We start from the raw sequence: 20,512 nt of genomic DNA on the forward strand, positions 1-20,512 counted from the left end.
GAGAGAGAGAGAGAGAGAAACACGTTAGCAACGTGGACCCTCTATCTCGCGGTTGAAAACGTTTACAACTTGACTCTCCGGGCGAAAAATTCCGGGCGATATCGTCATTTTTTTTCCTCCTCTCCCGCAAAGCAACGATTTCAGCTCGATTTTTTGCGCAAAATGGTACGCATGGTTTTGCGTGTCCGATATTTTTTATATCACATGTATATTTTATTTTTTAACGTTGTTCTCCGTCACGGAGAAGTTATTATTGTATTTTTTTTTTTCTAACACGTTATTTAGATAGGTGCAACGTTGTGTGATATTACATACACGCGTGTAGCGAAAGAGAAAATGTATATATTTGCGTTAAGAGTAATTTATTAAAATAATTTATCAGAAGAGATGTTCTTTCCATCTCCGCATGAAATTTTAATGACAAATCCTTTGATGAATATGCAGCCAATTTCTCCTTAGCGAAAATTCGATGGCAGCTCATCACTTATCCCAACTTTCTAAATTTCAATTTTAAATATCTTGCGCAACTCACTCTCCTCTCTCTCTCTCTCTCTCTCTCTCTCTCTCTTTTTCTCTTTCTTTCTATACCTTAAATGAAATCTTTCGTATAACCGAAGCACTTAAGATTATCTGAAAAATGATTATCTACATTTTTGAAATTCAATTTCGAATTTCGAAATTTTTCGCAGATGAATATGGAATTAAATCGACGATTTCGAGATCGAAGTTGATTAAAAATTTGTTAATAATTTCATTGAGATTCGATATATATATACTGTGAGAAATCTCGTGCGAGATTAATGGAACATGTGCAGTATCTGAGATACGACAGTTTGTCGCATATTGCGCGCGCGCACATATTGCATTTTACATTTTTCCCAAAAATAAATCTAACGACAATGCATATAAAATATACGGAGGAATATTTACCGACGATTTTGCACGAAGCGCGACACAACTCGCGTCGAGTGTATATACATCTGCGTCTTAGAAATTCATTGCTGGAATATGGAGTTGTCGATAGAACATCGAATATGCAGACGCGATGAAATTATTATAAAAGTTACTCGGAAGGAAAGCGGGAGAGGAGAGAAGGAGAGAGAGAGATAGATAGATAGATAGAGGCTCGGAGAAGAGAATTTCTGCCACTTCAGCACGACTGTCGCTGAAACTTGCCGTGAAATAGATGTTTGGATAACTTTGAGACGAGGCCAACCCGGTGCCACACAAAATAACGTGTGCGAAAGTTTCTTCCCCGGCGTTTGCCCAAAGAAGCGCTTGCGCTTGCGCGCGCGCGCGCGCGCTAATCGTTTAGTCGTGCTGTCTTTTTACCGTGTCATTCTTTAGTGTCAACGATAACATATATTTTCCGATTTGCAGAACGCGCTATTATTTTCACGTCGCTTGTTTAAAATTTCAATATCGGACAGCTGCGCGCGCGTCCGACTACGTTAACGAGATTATACGCGTTAATTTTGACAGAGTGTGTTAGTTAAAATTCGCAGTGTTCACGAGAGAGAGAGAGAGAGACCGTCGACATTTGTCATTTTTATTCGCGAAAAATTAAAAGAGCTCTTTCCCGCTCTTTCTGTTCAAAATTACAGGTAGGCCAACAATTGGAGAGCAACTCTTTGTTAATAATAACGGAATTTTTTTTTTTTTTTGTTAATTGAAAAACCTTATACAAAACCGCGGTGCTCGTTCTACCGCGATTGCAATCTGTCGAATAATTGTTCTCCGAAATTCAATTTGAGATCAATCGAGTTTTGTTCTACTCTGCATTTGTTACGAGAAAGTTCCGTTCGCATAAAGAAAAGCTCATCGATAATCTCCGCTCTTTAAAATTCCTCGAAAGAAGCGAGCGCTCGCATCAACGCCACGTTAAAGGAAATTTTCCGCGGATAACATCGTAAGGAATTCTTTATCGGTCGAAGTTTGACGTAAGAATTTATGACTTCGCATGCAAAAAAAAAAAAAATGAACACCGCCGAGCACGATCGGTTGTCGGTCCCACTCTCTCTCTCTCTCTCTCTCTCTCTCTCTCTCGCAGCTTCCAACTTTCGTGACGACAACGTCGTCATCGTCAACACTTCGCGGACGTGAAACGTCTTGTCACGACGAAATAATATGTTTCCGGGAGAATATTTTCTTGCTCCACTTTGTTTTCTCGTCTCTTTCTTCTCATTCACACAGTAGTTTTTGTACTCTAATTATGACTATACACATACAGAGCGCAATAATCTGTTTAATTAGTCTTCCCATCGCGGATTAAATTAGGTAAACTCTCATTCGTGATGGCAAGCGCAAGTTTCCAGAGCGGAGCGTGAACCACTTTGATGCGCGAGTGTCGGACGACGGTTCGCGACGGCTAACGAGTAGAGATGCGAAAATAGAGAGACGAGAGGTTGCGAAGAGAGGTGGTTGCGCACGCGAGAACCCACCTTCTCTCCCGTCCCGATAAATCATCCCCGGGAAAAACTTGCGGGTCACTCGAGCTCTAGCGGGAAAACGTGGTCCACTTGCTATGCGAGTAGCGCGCGGCGCGCGCGCGCGCACCGTGATATTCCTTGCATAATTATTACCGCGCCGGCTCTCGGGAAGGGACTTCTTATCTGTTCCTGACTGGAATACAGGATGGCGCGCGGGCGTCACGTTCGGAGGATTTTTGCGTCACGTGCCGGCCTCTCTCTCTCTCTCTCTCTCTCTCTCTCTCTCTCGTCGCGGGAGACGGATTCGTGCGCTGTTCCTCTCCACTTCCGAGGAGTAGAGGAATCAATTCGCGGGAGCAGCCGAGCGGCATGATACGCCGAGACGAGGCCGCGGCGTGCGTATGGCAGGACGATAGGGTTGGGGATGTATTTCTTCCCTTCCCCTCTCTTTTTCGGTAGACACTCCATTTTCCCGATTGCCCGCCGTATATATTCGCTTCGCGGAAGATCATGTGTGCGTGGAGAGAAAGAGAGAGAGAGAGAGAGAGAGAGTTGATGATGAAATTTTAGAAACCTATTCACGACTCGAAATGTGAATCGGAAAATCTGAAGATTCACCCGGAATGAGATTGCCTGAGGTGAATTTGAGAATTCATCAAGATTGCTCACCGATCCTGTAATTTCCATCGATAGAAAGTTTTCTGTGTGTGATCAATTCTTTGTTTAAAAAATATAACTCGCATTTGAAAAAAAAATAATTGTAAGAGAACACATTTTGACACGCACATTCTCTTTTATTTTTGATAATTTTAACTAATGAATGTAAAACTCAATGTGTATATGTGTGTGTGTGTGTGTTGTTTTGTAATTGCACACCCATCAATACAATTATTCAGAGAAAATCTGTACGTGAGAATAATGGTGTTAACAATTCATTACTATCTATAATATATTTTTACAAATCATGTCGTTATAAATATAATAATTTCCAAACGCACTTCGAATTTAATAGATCTAAATAATCAAGAACGAAAAATAAAAGAGGTGTTTGCGCGAAACATCACAAATCGATAAAATATAATTCGCTCGTGTTGTAAAAACAAAGAAAATCTATAATTAAGGTCAATATCGAGCATTAAAAACAGATGTAAAAAATATATATTAAAAATTCATTAACAATGAATTTTTAATATATATTTTTTTTCAAGACAACCATTTTTTTATTATTTTTTGTACTAAGCGACTGAAGATGACATCCGTGCATGTCGAAACGTTTCGCACCAAACATATATACTGTGTATCTACTTTTGTTAATGAATTTTTAATATATATTTTTTACATCTGTTTTTAATGCTCGATATCGACCTTAATCATAGATTTTCTTTGTTATCGCAAATCGATATATGTGACAAAAAGCTTGTACGCGCTCGGCGTCGTTTAATTTCAAACACTTGATTGTGAGATTGTAATTTGCATCCTTCAAGCATCTTATTAATGATTCCGCGAAAGCAACGGATTAAAGATTCGAGAGAAGGCTGCTGCAGCTACAGTGCGCTCGCGTCCTAACGATGACACGTAGTCGCTTGTTGTTGCTGCCAGTCGCAGTGGCTTCCTCCGGAGGAAGACGAAGGATATCGAGTTTACCGTCCGTGTCACGGCACGTGGTCTTCCGCCGAGACGAGCATCGCGAAGTTTGGCCGTCATTTTATGCGGTACACAACAGCCCGCGGAAAATAATTAACGGCGCTGGGTGCAGAATCGCGCATCACCGCGTGCTCGGGGTAAGAATGTTCGTCTGCGTTATTCCCGCTTGAAGATAGTTTTTGGAATGGTTTTGCACGCGAACGTTTAAAAGAAATAATCTTGAAGTTTATATCGTCGTCTCGACGGAGAAATTTAATCGAACATACGTCTCGACGAGAAAATTTCCCGACGGTCTTTGATTATTCGTATTCGGTCCGAGAAGTTCTGAGTTCTTTTCGAGAAGATTTAAATGTTCTCATAACATAAATTTAATGTGTATTTACACTGAGAAAAAAAAAGTTGTTGAAGTAACAAAATAGTATTTGATTCAACTATATGCAACGGTCACGGGCTGTCAATGAAATATTGATTAATGTAAGAAGATATCATGTTTCAATACACCGAAAAAATGATATTCTCGTAAGTAGAAGATTTTATACTTAAAAAATCTTCTTAAAGATTTTAGATGATATTCTTCTGAAATTAAGAATATATTCTTTATTTAAGAATATAGTCTTTTTTTCGATAGTGAGATATATATGTTTTTCCATAGAGGCTTTTTATATTCTAATCAGTATATATTCTTATCAATATTACTATTTTTAGAGGATTTTCCTCTTAAAATAAGAAACTCTTCTTGGCGCCTATTTTAGTATAAAATATACTTAAAGTAAGTGGGATATCCTCAAAACAAGAATACAATTTTTTCGGTGTAGATATAATAATTAGATTATACCGAAAGACAATTTAGTTGTTTTAACAAAATTTATAATTTGCTTAAATACAGGTAACTGTAAATGTACAATACAATAGTGCAATACAATATTTTGTCTGCTTATAAAAATAAGCAGTTTGATTAGATGAAATACTTAGTACAAAGAAATTCAGATTATATTCAATTAAAGTAAATGAGAATTGCTTATTTCATCTTTTTTAACAGTATCTTTTATTTGAAATTATCAACAACTTATGTTCGACAAAACAATTCATGGTTTAGTGAATTAAATATGTTCATTACCGATATTGTTAATTCAACTTATACGAATTTGTTATCTTTATCACCATATGCTTGAATTAAAAACACAAGTATTTCAGATAACAAACTGAAACTCAATTAAACGCATTTAGTTGAGTTAATAGTATTTTTTTCTCAGTGTATAAATTATACATCTCACAGCGATCGATATAGATCGATCGGCACTTCTAAAATAACTTACTTAAATCGAAGAGAGTTTACGAACACATCCACGCTTCAAATTCTAAATTGCTATTCACGACACATTCTGCCGTTTGTTGTCATGAAAAGAAGTACGAGTTTTCGAGGTTTGACAACACGCAGTATCGAAATATACAGTCGATGATCGAACTGTGAAAAATTCGATGGGGGAAAATTAACGCGCCGTCGTCTTTTTTACAGAGCGACATTTTTCGCGACGCGGGTCGTAAATTTTGGCGGATCGACGCGTTGCGTTTTTGTGTCTTGTTTGTTTTTATTCTTTTATTTTTGGCGGTGGCAGAATTTACAATCCTGTGAAAGCGATAGCGCGCGCGAGCGGCATTTGCTTGCGCTCCGCGTAATCTTTGTTTTTTTTTTTTTTTTTTTTTTTTTTGCGCTAAAAACACTCATTAGGGAATAAACTTTATAGCGCATATTTTTTTGCGGTGTGTTAACGCAATCTGTAATGTAAAACGTATGAACTCGGGCGGTGTGCGCGCCCACACAGTTTTTTCCCGTTTGTCATTTCCCATTCTAAAATCTCTCTCCTTGAAGTATCGCCGTAAATCGAATCCCAAATTAAAACATTATTTGACAAGAATGTTTATTGTCACATGTGAATTTATGAACAAAAAAACAATGTTTCTGTGTGATGTACGCGTGCGTGTGTATTTCTGTTTAAACCTGTTATTTTCATTTATTTTCAAGTGTTTTCGGAGATAATCCGACTTTATTTCGGAAATTGAATCACATCGTTTTTAGAATAAATGGTCCGTATACTGATGGAGATATACGGAGGACGGGGGGAGGGAGGGAGGGACGTTTATTTGTTCGATGAAACGAAATGACGTCGGTGAGAGCGCGTTGCCGCGCATAACGACGCGATTAAAGCAGGTGTCGTCCGGAAAAGGGTTGAATGGTATCTCAACGTGTAAATAGTGCACCCTCCCGTCGTTCGCTTCTCTCTCGGACGCCGACCTTTCTTCGCTCCCTATTTTAATTTCTGTTTACGTATACATGGCTCACGTATTGGCGTTTAGAGTGGCTCTAAAAGGGTCGACGACGGGCCTGTACGCCTGCGACGCGTGAAATCTTCTCCAGATGCTCGCAACGACGGATTAACGACGTAATAATTTTGTTACAGCTTTTGCGTCGACTTTATCGCGTCGACGAGATTTGCAATGCAAAAGAAGCAACTACGATACCTTCAAACCGGTTAAATTGAAGATAACTTAACTGTTTCCCGCTTCAAATTGTTCGAACACACATCAGAGTTCGATTTGTACGTGTTAATCAATATTTTAATTTCAATTTTCCATCGTGGTCTTACATCTTCACACAGATCGTCTAATTTTAAATTGACATCACAAATTTGCGGAATGCAAATAAGAGTTATGTAAGTAACACAGAGAAACAAACTGTATTTCTCCTTTTACTTCTGCTGTTAATCTTCGCAGTTTGCGATATTCAGTTTCTAAACTGATTTATAAACAAGACACGAAGCGAGTTCTCTCTCTCTCTCTCTCTCTCTTTCTCTTTATGTGTCTGCGTAGATATTTGGAATGCGATACCAGTGAATATCTGCGAGGAGTCCTACAATAACTTTGAAAGGCAATTGTGTGCTTATCTTCTGCTAAACAATTCGTAATTATCTTTGTATAGAATTTTTCCGTCATTTATTTCTATTTTCTTCATTTTTCTCTTTTGTCTATTTCATTTATTATTGTTATGTTTTGCTACATTTTTCTTTTTTTTCTTTATTTTTCTTTTTATTTTTTCATTTTATTTTCTTATTAATGTATTTTAATACTCATCTTATATGCATTTTTTGTTTAATTATTTTTATTCTTTGTTATCTCTTCAATTTTTTTTTTTTTTTTTTATCCTTTTTATCTCAATTATTTTTATTCTTTGTTATCTCTTTAATTTTTATTTTTTTATAAGTTGATGCGCTTGAGGGGGCTGTCCCAGAGCTATATAAATAAAGCGATCTATCTATCTTTTCTCTCAATTTCAAGATACATTTTGATACAATGTCCTCGAAACCTGATAACTTGTGTGCCGCGATGTTACATAAAACTCCTCTCTTTGAACATGGTTTCTACGTATATCGTGAATCGTTTTCTTTACCGCGAAGCCTGCTAAGTATCCGCGATTCGCGACGTGAACGATGGTTTATGGTGCGAGCGGTCGGCTTTGATTTACACAACGACGTGTCCTCGTCGCAAGCTTTTACGGAGCCAGAGGGTGAAAATGTTCGACGCGGGAGGAAAGTAACCGTGGCGACACGTTCTGTATGCACGACGTGGTGCCGGAACACGTTTCCACTATCAAGACGCCGTCGTCGTCGTCGTCGTCGTCGTCGTCGTTGTCGTCGTCGTCGTCGTTGTCCTCATCGTTTCTGCCGGCCGTCGAAATGGACCCTCTCGCCGACCGAGGGGATATTTCATATAGCACGACGTACGGTCCATCGGCCTTTTAAGACCACTTTAATCGCCGATATTCGCGGTACGCGCCGGCGTGCGGCAAACGGGAATTAAAATGGGGCAAAAAGGATCGGACAAGAGAGAGAAAAGGGGAGAGAGAGAGAGAGAAAGAGAAAGAATGAAGGGGAGCGATGCGAGAGTGAAAAAAAGAGAGAGAAACAATGTCGCTCTCGTTGCTCGCATAAATTTGCTTCGATTCACCCTGTAAGGTCTCTCCGGTAATTGCAGCGGGAAATTAACCCTCCGTTATACGTCGAGAGAGAGAGAGAGATAGAGAGAGTTCCAAGTTATCAAGTCTTAAATAACGCGTTGCAAATTTTTTTTTTCTATTTAGGTGCCAATAAAGAATATGAACATAATTTTTATATATCGTGTTTTTTAACGTTAGAAAAAGAGAGAGAAGATTTGATCGGTTTTCCTGTTTGCATATTACAGGGGCCATTGCAAAAGGTTTACAGATGTACCTCTTGCTTGAATTTCCAAGCAGCTCGAACTTCCTTTACGACTCTTGAGGAAATTTCATATTTTGCATGCAAAAAATTTTGATGCATATTCTCCGTACGTTGCCACGTGATAGAACGCGTCGAAGAGATACGACGCAAAGTGGCGATAGAGCGAAGACGGGAATCGCAGAAAGCAAAGAAGAACCTTGGCAGAAAGAGAGAGAGAGAGAGAGAGAGGAAGAGAGAAGAGGAGGAAAAGGAGGAGGAGAGGGTTGATTAGATTTTCCGAGGATGAGGAAGAGAGAGAGAGAGAGAGCGTGCGAGAGAAGGTCGGGGCAAATGCAGCGCGTGTTCATGTCGAGGACATACGAGGAATCGTATTATCGACTCCTCCGACTCACCCTCACATCCTTCTTCTTACCGCTGTCTTCCCCACCGGTTGGAGGCGCGAGGATGAGGCAAACCAAGGAATTATGGAGGAATTGCATACGTGCGCTGCGTCCTCAATGGTGTATTATATAAACCACGAGTATACAGTCGGACTTTATACTAGTTTATATAATGGCAGAGAGTAGCGAGAAGACACACAAGATGGAGGTGATGTATGTGTGTGTGTGTGTGTGTGTGTGTGTGTGCGCGCGCGCGCGAATGTATGTGAGGGCGTGCCGGCAGAACGCACGTTCGCGCATCCAACGTGGAATGCTCAAAGGAATCACAGCATGCGCTCGGCGTATGCAACCCTCCTCCGAAACGCGCTGCTCGACGGGAGTAAACACTCGCTGCTCCGTCGTCGAAGTGTTTCCGAGTGGCTGGAGCGAAAACGTGTCTCTTTACGCGCGCGGAGAGAAACTTGCCGACAGCGCTACGTCCGATTTCAATCGCGGGCCAATTGATCGATCGCGGACGCGCGTTCCTTGAATTTTTCGCGATGTTGAATTACACGCGACGTAAACGCGCGTCGTCGAAAACGAGATCGACGGGTTCCTGTAAATGTGAAACGTGTAGAAAATTCGTGATACCTTGTGTGATTTGGCAACATGAGTAAAAACAAAGACTGTCAAAGTTGTTTTGGCGAAAGCATAGAAGATATACAAAGAGAGAGACTGCGCGCGTGTGTTTGTCGCAATTCCCAAGCACGTTGCTGCAATCAATAGATTTTTCAGCAGCGGTATATACGTTGCATTGTACATCCACTTCTTTTTATTGCGTTGTACTTTTTATCACATTCGCAAATTAACGAAAAAAAAAAAAAAAAAAAAAAAAACGCTCGAGAAAAGATTAGCTTTGAAAAAATATTATGGCTGTTTGTAACTTTCGTCTCGGCATAATTTATGTGAATCGAAATCGTTGAGACGAAAAAGGTTAATGGCCGGGAGAGAGAGAGAGAGAGAGAGAAGTTGGTTCGCGGCAAGAAGAGAGTAATTTTTTATAGCGCTGTAAATTGGCTATTGAAACGGAAGAGCAATTTCGAACGACATCATTTTAAATGGAAAACATAACTGGGTTCCGTCAACCGAGACGCACACGCATCTATTTGTACCGTGTACATAAGTCGTTGCGAAGTATCGATAAAAAAAAAAACAAAAAAACAAAAAAAAAACACAAAAAAACAAAAGCCGTTTTAGTTTCAGAAATACCTTACGTTCTCGATAAAACAGTTCGCGTGGAATTCTGTAATTGGCCCAATTCGTTTTAAAGAAATATTCTATGCAAACGCGCGTAACGGGTAACGCAACTTGCATAGTACGAAAGTTTTTTGCGAGGCAAACATTTCGGCTGCGGAAATTCCGAACGTGGAAAATACCAGAAGGTACAAAACCCGGGGGGGGGGGGAAGGGCCGAGGAGGAGGAGGAGGAGGATCGTTTTATGCCATATACACGTACGACGCGCAATACGAGTTTAACCGGTGCGGGTAATGCGCACTAAACTAGTATCGGCATTTCGAGTGCCTGCGATCGAAAGAAACCGCGGGGAATCGCGTGCAGCTTATTTCTCCATGAAGGAACCGCTGGCTGTTGTAACAAGCCGGAATCGACGGGTCGTGCGCAGTCGAGCCAGTTAAACGAATCGCGAAACCCCCAGGTCTGAGAGGGAAACATTTTTGGATTAGGCTCTCGGGGAAAAACGAATGCGTGTTCGTGTCACGTGTGTGAGCAAAAGTTCACTTCTCTCGTCGACCGTCGAAACGCGTACGCGTACACAGCAAAACACACGAGAGATGGTTAAATAAATAATTAAATACTTCCACTTTTGAATCCCTTTTTTCAATTTTCAATCGCTTTTTTTGTTGCTGCTGACGTCAACATTTCAATATTATTTAAAATCCGAAACTTTGAATTTTATTAGAGCGACATTTTCTTTTCTTCGCAATTGCGCCGACACAATTTACGACGTCTATTTAATAGAGCAAAAATGTGTTATCGATTTGGTTTTGATTTTTTTGCGATCATATAAAATCGAGATCGTGATTCGCAAGTTACGAGGGTGAAGGCGGAAGAGAATTGAAGGCGGGCACGTGTACGAGAGAGAGAGTAACCAGTTGCTGTATCGCCCGGCTGAATAACTGCGATCCACCTGTCAAGAGCAGGTACGAACATCGGAGCAGTAGAAGCAGAAGAAGGAGGAGAAAGTTGCGGGGGAAAACACACCTATATACAGAGCGTGCACGTGCTGGTTGAGTAAAACAAAAAAAAAAAAAAAAAAAAACACCGTATCGTTCCTTCCTCCGATTCTATGAAACTGATCGAACGATCCAACGAAGCAATCAATTTGTCGAAAAATAAATAAAAACCTCGCGAATTAACTTTCACGATTTTGGTTGAACCGGAAAAAAAATACAATGATAAACTGTTTCCGAAGAGAAATTTTTTTCTGCGCGTATTACGCGCAAAGCTCTCTCGTATAAAAATCACTAAAAATGAGATAAAAATTTATCAAAATATGTTGCGAAAATATTATCCGCGCGCGCTTGTTGACGCAGTTTTTCCCGTTGTGCGGGAAAATCAACCGGTTTTTAATTGCGACAATTCAAGTGTCGGACGTTTCATTTCGCGCAAAATATATTTCGTTACAAACATGCAATGACGAGGAGAGAGAGAGAGAGAGAGGTCGGGATACGGCGAATACGGGGACGACGATCGTTCTATTTCGCGCGTAAAAGGCCCGCGCGCGGATGCAAAAGACATTCGACGAGATGCGTTTCAGTTGTGTGTATTCGGAAGTAGTAGAGAAACGCGATGTCGAGACGAGAGTAAATAAGAGAGACGGAGGGAGTAAATTCTCCGCGCGCATCGAACGCGCGCGCGCGGAAAGATTTATTCGGAACGACAACTGTCATTTGAGCCGCTTGACAAGGACGCGCGCGCTACGCTCTGACTTGTTTACAATTCCGTCAATTTTTTGCAATGAGGAAAATTCCGCGGAATTATTAAAATGTTTGACATATGATCGCGTCAATATTTACCGACGTTGTTGTAAATTGCAGTTTTCCAAAAATTTTTACCGACACGCCGTTTTTTAATTCAATAAAAGAGATTTCATCAAATGTTGTTTCATGTTCAATCGTTCGCACATATAGCGGATATACAAATAGCGTTTTCGAAATTCGATATCGAAACGATAGCTGCCGGGAGAACAATTACAGGTGTAACCTTTTAATTTCACACCTCGCGAAACTTACACACGTTTTTTTTTTTATTTCATGTATAGAAAGAGCATACATCCATCTTTTGATTGTTAAGCACTTTCGCGCGCGACTCTACGAAAGGGGTAAGTCTTTTTACCCTCGAGATCTCCTTTCGCCTTCGCCCTTCGTTCCTTCGCTTCAATCCGGGGGAGTGCAATTTTCCGTCCGATAGATCGCCGCTTATTTTCTCAGATTGCGCCGTCGAACTATACACCGTGTTCGTGTGCTCACCGACCGCGACAACCAACGAATTACGTCTCTCGGACTCTCTAAGAAATTCCGAGAATTCCCGGCCCGGGACGCCGGCCCGTTGTGCCGGTCTTTAGTTTGCATTCGCGACCCGTAAAAGCGGCGCAATTACACCTGTAAACCGCACAAAAGTGAACTTTAATTTTATTATCGCAGCAACGTATACACACAATCAACGGAGAATCGATTTTCGTTCTGTTACGTGAAAAAAATTTTTAACGAAAAACTTTTCGCCTTCGTTGGCCGCGTCCCAATTTCGCTCGCGCCACGACACGTCCATTATTTTCATACGATTATTTCGCGTACACGCTTTCTCTCTCTCTATCTCTCTCTCTCTCTCTCTCTGGAAAACTGGCGGACCGCGCGTTATATTTTCCCCGCGGTGGACGCCAAGCACCGGGCTGACAGTGAGGGATTTCGGCGCATAGAAACGCGCGCGAAATCAAATTCGGTGGTTTTACCTACCAAATTGGAGCCGTTTAATCGACGCCAAAGTGTCCGCGACAGATCCCCCTCCATTGTTATTTCGAATTGAATGTACGCCGTTTTATGTCGCGGCTCGATCTGTCGACGGAAAAAAAAAAAACCTGCATCGAGCCATATCGAGTTGCATTTTCAACGGTCTCTAACGAACGATAGTATAGTGTGGATTTGACTTCTTGCCTCGATTTATCAGATTTAATGGGGAGTCATTATACGCGCTCTTTTTTTGTTTTGCAAATCTGAATTTTTTGATCAAAAAACGTACGTGTGGTATCGGCGTGGTGTATTGTGTGTGTGAGAGAACAAAAATCGAGAAAGAAAAAATCAAAAGCCGCTTGTCACATCTCGAAATATCTTCGAGAGTTATTTTAATCTAACGCGAACGAATGTACAATTTATCGCGTAATGCAAAAATAATAGATCGCTCTCAAATTAGACAGAGTAGAGAGAGAGAGAGAGAGCCATAATCATTTAAATTCAACATTTAAATTACGGGGAAAAAAAAAACACACGTTCGTGTAGCGAGTTTCTCGCTTGATGAATTAACCCGAACAGGTTCGTTCGTTCGTTCGTCCGTCCGTCCGTCCGTCCGTTCTGTGCGTTTGTTCCGCACCTATTGAATTAGCTTACGCGTCCCGCCGCGTATCCGAAGCGGGTTTTCATCCCCCGCGAGTCTCTTCCCCGCGGACGGAAAGATACATACAGTATATATAGCTCCGAGAGAAATTAACCTCCACGAAAGAGTTTCGATTCCGCTGCATAATGTACTTTGGGCCACACGGTAGAAATTCCATCCCTACCTTTCTCTCTCTCTCTCTCGAGATTCCCAGCGTACTTCAAATTTTCCACAAACGAGTTGCTAAGCGCGGCTTAGCCGGCCTTCCGCGTGCAGCGAGCTCGCATTACCCGGAGAGAGTTGGCTCTGTTCCTCTGCTTTTCCCGCGAAATGGGTCCTTTTCAATCGCGTTTTCTCCTGCGAACGTGCGAGAAAGAGAAAGAGAGAGGGAGAGAGAGAGAGAGAAGACTCCTCTTCTATTCCGCTCCCGTCATATTCATTAACGGTGGCCAAATGACACGGAATTGCGGCTAAAAGTGCGCGTACTTTGCCGCGTAACAACGTTCGCCATACCACGCCACGTTACTTGAAGAGTACGGTTACCTTTATGTCGCCCCCCCCCCTCCGTGTGTGGTATGTCGGGCTTTGTGTTAGTGGCACTGAACGGGGCGAACAACCCACGGCGAGGGAGCTTTTAAAAATATAATTGGCACGTCATGTGGAAGGTGAAAACACGAGGCTCTCTCTCGTGGTGACGCGAGAGTTCACGTCTTTTTAAATAATTACGCTGTTTTTATTGCCTCAATGCGCGACGTTAATGTCCGACGAAGTCGTGGTGGCAAGCGTATCCACTTCGCGCGAGGTGGAGGCGGATACGGAGAAAAAAAAAGAAATTAACAAAATCCGTCCGGAAAAATTTAAGGTCGATTTGTTGATGCAATTTGTAATTATCGCGAGACACGCGATGACGGCAAAATAAATTACAATTCATGCGTTTGTATCAAATTTCTCTCGACAATCTGTGTTCGAAGCTACTCTCTTCCCTTCCACCCGCTGGAGATAACAATGAAATTTTTACAATTTTGTAAAACGTGTATTTATATTCTATTTTTGTATTTGTTAATATTGATATTGATGTAACTCGTCGAAAATTGATAATTCAAAGAAAAGGCAGTTACGAGTCTTATACAGGATTTAAGTGTATGTTCTTGATTGTGTATTAATATTTATCAAACGTTTCGATCAAATTTTTTGATCTTCATCAGTGACATTCAAAACAATTCGAAAACAGAAGTCATATCACTTGTAGTTTGTAATGATGTTGATTTGGCACATGGCTGGTTATATTTTGTATTTTATTGTTTTCTATTTGTGATTTTCAAATTGTTCGAGTTGCTGCGATCATCTAAATAATTTTCGCATCCCATGAATTTCTAGCAAACGACATCGTGTGAGATCGAGTTTGCCAAATGATTCGAAACATGTTTGCATCGCGTTGTGGCGCGCTTAGACCGAGTCCAGATATTCGGTTTCGCGGATTTGAGCTTCGAAGATGCGGTGCGGGGATGGCGCGTGTGCTGTGCGGGGATGCCGGCGCTAAGAATTCACCGTGGACGAGAGAGAGCGCAGGTGCACGTGTGCATGCTAAACAATTGAATTAATGTTTAAGGATTTATCACACTTGTATCTCTCTCTCTCTCTCTCTCTTTCTCTCTTGCTTGCTTTCTCTCGTTGAGAGAAGCGCGGAAAGCAATTAGGACCGCGTGTGCCGCTCGCCAATTTGTACGGTTTACGTCGTTACGAACGAATAAATCCCGGGGGGGCCTGTCGGTACTGCGCGGATTAGATTAACCGTCTCTTCATTTAGCGCGAGAGACAGTTATTACCGCCGCAGGGGTGTCTCACGCCGAGAGAGTAATCGTCCGATCGCGCGCGTTTCTTGTCTATAAACGTTCCGCGAGAGATGAGACTTCTAACTCTCTCTCTCTCTATCCCCTCTTCCTTTTCCCCTTATCCTCCTTCTGTCTTCGTCTCATTTCCGCGCCAAAGCTACTAGAGCGGCTTTAACGATTAAAAGCGATGCCGTTTGGAAGATACCGTCTCTACGTGTATCGTCTTCTGATAGAGCGCAAGACGACGTCGGATGCTAAACAACTCCTGTCAAGCGGCGGATGATTAAAAATTTTTTTCCTCTTTTTTTCTTTTTTTTCGTAGTTTTGTTTTTTAACCCATTTGCATCACAAAGAAAAGTCAAAAATTCGTTCTTATCACCAAAATTTTTTTTTACTGTATTTAAATTTTAATGAAAATGTTACAAAATATGAAAAATAAAATCAATATTGCATAAATAAAGAATTTTTACTTCATTATAGATTCACAAAAATAAACGGAATGGAATCTAATTATAGAAAAAAAAAAGTGCGTGAGGGGCCCCACACCGCTGGACAATAATATGCGCTTTGGTGATAAATGCCTAAGTAAAATGCGCGCATATATGCGCTCTGGTGATAGTGGCCAGGCAAAATGCGCACATATATGCGCTTATGATGCAAATGGGTTAATTTAGAAAAATTGTGAGATAAATTTGATACGTCGCAAAAAATCGAGTATATAATAAATGTCTAATAAATTATACTAATCTTTCTTCTTTTCTATCGCCTCGTTCCTCAATGATGCGTTTCATTTCGCGCGTGCGAAATTAAAAAACTGATATTCTCCTCTCTCTGTCACGCGAGATTCATTCTTGTTCCAGCGATTTCCGATACGACCTCGCATGCAGATCGCGCATCCGATTGCGATTAGCCAATGAAGCGTATCTATCCGAACTGAGAACTGAAAGAGGATCTCTCTCTCTCTCTCTCCCTCCCTCTCTCTCTCTCTCTCTCTCTCCCCCTCTCTCTTGTGTGGTGAGTACACGTGCTGACGTATATTTTTTCGCTCTTCACATTTGGATCGTTTACTGCCAGTACTTGCCCTTTGGGGCGACTCTTTTTTAGTTGAAAAGCTGCCTGTGCTCTCTGGGTCTGCTGCTCAGCTATATTTATTATTTGAGGTACGCTATTTGGCCTTAATTCTATTCTAATCGGATTCTTCATCTNCGGNTTGCTGTTGTTTTCGTCGCCGTTATTCACGGCCCGATTCGGGCCTGTGGGCCGTACGCGCAGGTGCGTAATCCCGGCGTGTGACTCACTGATTGGTGGTTTTCTTGGAACGGCTTGACGGTTTCTCGGAATCTCGGATGTCAGAGAAGAATTCTGCCTTGCCGACCATGGAGGGTGCCGAGAGCTGGGGTACTCCTGTTGGGACGCGCAGGCTTCCGAGAGTGGCTAGCGGATCAAGTATTGCGACTAATACTCGTATTAATGTTTCTAAGATAAATGCCCTTAGAGCCTCTGTTGACAGGCACAGCGATTTAGTGGCGAAAGTTCTGCTATCCAGTAAAGAGCATGCTGACAAAAAATCCGCCATTGAGTCTGCATTCAGAGCATGCAAGGAAGCGTTTGTTGAAGTTTCCTCGGTTTTAATTAATATTCTGGAGGACAAATCTGTTGACCTACTCACGTTAGATGACATAAAAAAGGCTGTCAAGGATACTTTGATTGGGAATAACACTGATTCTCAGATGACTTCCTTTTCGAATAAGGAGCTTGCGTGTAATTCTCAGCCTCTGTCTTACGCATCAGTTGCCGGTAATAGGAAGAATAAAATTTGTGTCTCTGGAGGTCTTATGTTGGATGCTCCTCCTTCTACTTCAACCTCTTTTTTGATTGTACCCAAGGAAGGAAATTCAAATTATGATTCTTCAAAAGCCACGAGAGAGGCGTTATGTAAGGCCCTGAAGCCATCGGATTGTGCTCTGAAGATCAACAAAGTTACCTTTGCTCGTAATAATGGAATCAAAATTGATGCGGTCTCTCCTGATATTGACTTGATCAAAATGCATCCAGGACTTGTGAAAGCTGGTCTGAAAGTTATCGAAAATGTGAAGTTGAATCCAAGACTAATTATGTATAATGTTCCTGTAGAAATGACTGCGGAGGAGATTGTTGAAGAAATTATTGCGCAAAATTTAGCGGATATTAACAAGATTGATATAAAAGTTGTCTATACGTATCCGGCGAAGCCTGATAATCGTACTACGAGCTGTGTCCTTGAAGTGTCTCCTCTTATCAGGAATATTTTGCTAAAACGAGGTCGTATCTACCTGAGATACTCCGCTTGTAAATTTACTGATTACGTTAGGGTCCTGCAATGCTACAATTGTATGACTTTTGGCCACTTAGCTAAATTTTGCAAATCAAAGCCGACATGTGGACTCTGCAGCAATGAGCATCTAACAAAAGACTGTGGAAGGAAAGACATGCTAAAGTGTGGAAATTGTATGCGTAACAAGAGCTTTTCGTCTGGAGACCTGTGCCACTCTGCCTTTGATACGAAGAAATGTCCGATATTAAATCGAAAAATAACTGACAAAATATCGTACATTAATTATGGATAATCGAAGAACTAACTTTAACTATTTGCGTATGTGTCACGTCAATTGCCAGTCTTTGGTAGCTCATTTTGACGAATTTAATGTCTTCTTCCTCAAGTCTCAGTATCAAGTTATCTGCTTATCTGAGACTTGGCTAAAGCCGGAATTTTCTGACAGTCTCTTTAACTTGAATGGCTATTCGCTGCATAGATGCGACAGAGTTGGCAGGGGCGGAGGAGGTGTCGCTTTTTATTTGCATAACTCTCTTGGGGCAAAGATTCTCAGAATGTCAAGTGGAGTTTATTGCTGTAAGCCGGAATACATAATTGCTGAAATCTCCTTCTCTAGGGCTGCCAATCTTCTTTTAGCAGTTGTTTACAGACCACCAAATTGTGGCTTTCTGCAGGAGTTTGAGACTGAATTTCTTGATCTTCAAGCAACTTATAGACATTCGGTTATATTCGGGGACTTCAATGCTGATTTGCTTTCAGTCAGTCATGATAGTGCCCACTTAACTACATTTGTCGAGTCGTCTGGCCAATATCTTGTGCCTTATCGGGCCACACATAACTTGATGAACTCTAACACTTTACTGGATTTGTGTATCGTGGATGACATGGATAAGGTCAATGATTTTGGACAACATGATGTGCCTTTCCTGTCGGCGCATGATCTGATATATATAGAATACAAGATTCTGACCGAACGTATGCAAGAGCGTGAAACTACATTTAGGGATTTCAGGAATTTCGATGAAACTGCATTTATTCGCGATATACTAAGGATTGATTGGAGTGACTTGGACTCTTCAGTGTCACTTGATGACAAAGTTGATATTTTAAATCAATGTTTACTGCAATGTGTGAATAAGCATGCTCCTCTCCGTCGCGGCAGATTCAAGAATCTTCCGGCGCCGTGGTTGAGCCTTGATATCAAGAATGCGATGAGAAGAAGAGACAAAGCTCGTAGGAAATGGCGCAGGGATCATAAGGTTGAGTCATATGATATCTTTAAGCGACTTAGAAATGACGTACAACGTGTAGTACGTACAGCGAAGAATGATTACTACCTCTCGATCTTCTCCAATAAGAGCTCTGGTGCTACTTGGACTGAACTGCGACGACTTGGCCTGATTAAGTCTAAAGCGGGTATGAACAAGCGTCTTTCTAATACTACAGATGAATTAAATTGTTATTTTGCGCAAGTGGCTGGAGGCCCTGGTGGTGCTGGTGCCGGCCAGGTGATGGAGTTTCCGGATGTGAACATGATGAGTGATGCTTTTGACGATCGTAGGCTACATTGGAAGTACGTTACTCCCCAAGACATTAATCGAGTATTCTCGAATATTAAGTCAAATGCTACGGGCTCTGATGGCATATCAGTCAAAATAATAAAATTCATCTTGCCCTACATTATGCCTATCATCGAGCATATATATAATTTTTCACTCTCTCACGGGTACTTTCCGGAATGTTGGAAGAGGTCTGTGATATGTCCTGTTCCTAAGATCAAGGATCCAACAATGCCAAAGCATTATCGACCGATTGCTATTCTGCCTACTCTCTCGAAGGCCCTAGAGAGAATTGTCTGTGATCAAGTCCGGGATTATCTTGACGAGAGTGATCTATGGGATCAATTTCAGTTTGCATACAAGAAAGGTCATTCAGCTGAGACCAGTGTTATTAGAATACTGGATGACGTTAGATGGGCTGCTGATAAAAGAATGGTCACAATTGCAGTATTATTTGATTTCTCTAAGGCATTTGACCGGGTGCAGCACAGGATTCTGCTACAAAAGCTAACAAGTTACAACTTCTCTTATCATGCGTTGCTCTGGATTAGATCGTACTTGGAAGGGCGATCACAAGTTGTCAAGGACCCATTTAGTCAGGAATGGTCCTCACCTGTTGACATCAGAGCCGGAGTACCTCAGGGATCTGTCTTGGGACCATTGCTATTCGTACTGTATCTTGGAGACTTCGCCAAGTTGTTATCTCACTGTAAGTACAGTTTTTATGCTGATGACCTTGTTCTGTACTTGCATTGTGAACCACGTGAGCTTTCCCATGGAATAGCTAAGGTTAACTCCGACATCACTAAAATAATAGCCTGGACTTTACGCAATGATCTTGCTCTGAATTCAGAGAAAACGCAGGCAATAATCATGGGATCGGCTAGGTATGTCAACAATATAAACTACGATGAACTGCCGAATATCGTTGTAAATAATGCCATGGTTCAATTTAGCTCTTCTGTCAAATATCTGGGTGTCACAATCTCCTGTAATCTCTCATGGAATCTGCATGTGACAAATGTCGTCAAAAGAATTTATATGACGTTGTATCAGCTAAAATTGTGCAAAAATTTACTGCCACAGAAGCTTAAGCAGAATTTAATTGTCGCCCTTGTATTTCCTCACATCGATTACTGCTGTTGTGTAATGACTGACATTACTGCTGAGCACAACCTGCGACTACACAGAGCCTTGAACGCCTGTATTCGATTTATTTTTAACTTAAGGAGAGATGAACACATTACTCCTTATTATAATGCACTCCAATGGCTCAAAGTTAGTGACAGGAGAGTATACTTTATGTGCTGCCTGCTTCATCAAATTTTATCTACTAACAAGCCTTCAACTCTTTACGGAAAGTTCCTGTATCGTGGGACTTCTGTGAGAAGCGTTAGAGCTCTGGCTGTGGACCTTATTCAGCCTATGTGCCGAACTGAAATCTACAGGCGCTCCT

The 20,512-nt window shown here is 41.4% G+C and overlaps 2 protein-coding genes across 3 annotated transcripts in view; both read left to right on the top strand.

Annotated features, from left to right (window-relative positions):
• LOC109860077 (lachesin-like) overlaps positions 1-20,512 on the top strand; it is a 107,392-nt gene that overhangs the window by 41,836 nt on the left and 45,044 nt on the right. The window contains exon 1 of one of the 2 annotated variants that reach the window (XM_020438931.1): positions 14,865-14,920. The exons of the other annotated variant lie outside the window; for it this stretch is intronic. The gene's annotated coding sequence lies outside the window, so the exon portion shown is untranslated. Of the gene's footprint in view, positions 1-14,864; positions 14,921-20,512 lie in introns of those variants that run through there. 2 annotated transcript variants of the gene reach the window in all.
• Positions 16,560-17,789, top strand: LOC109860075. The gene has a single exon (XM_020438929.1). It carries the CDS (start codon positions 16,560-16,562, stop codon positions 17,787-17,789), a length of 1,230 nt encoding a protein of 409 aa, XP_020294518.1.

The sequence above is a fragment of the Pseudomyrmex gracilis genome, unplaced genomic scaffold, assembly GCF_002006095.1.
Source record: "Pseudomyrmex gracilis isolate BER0280 unplaced genomic scaffold, ASM200609v1 scaffold_324, whole genome shotgun sequence".
In the NCBI taxonomy this organism is placed as follows: Eukaryota; Metazoa; Arthropoda; class Insecta; order Hymenoptera; family Formicidae; genus Pseudomyrmex; species Pseudomyrmex gracilis.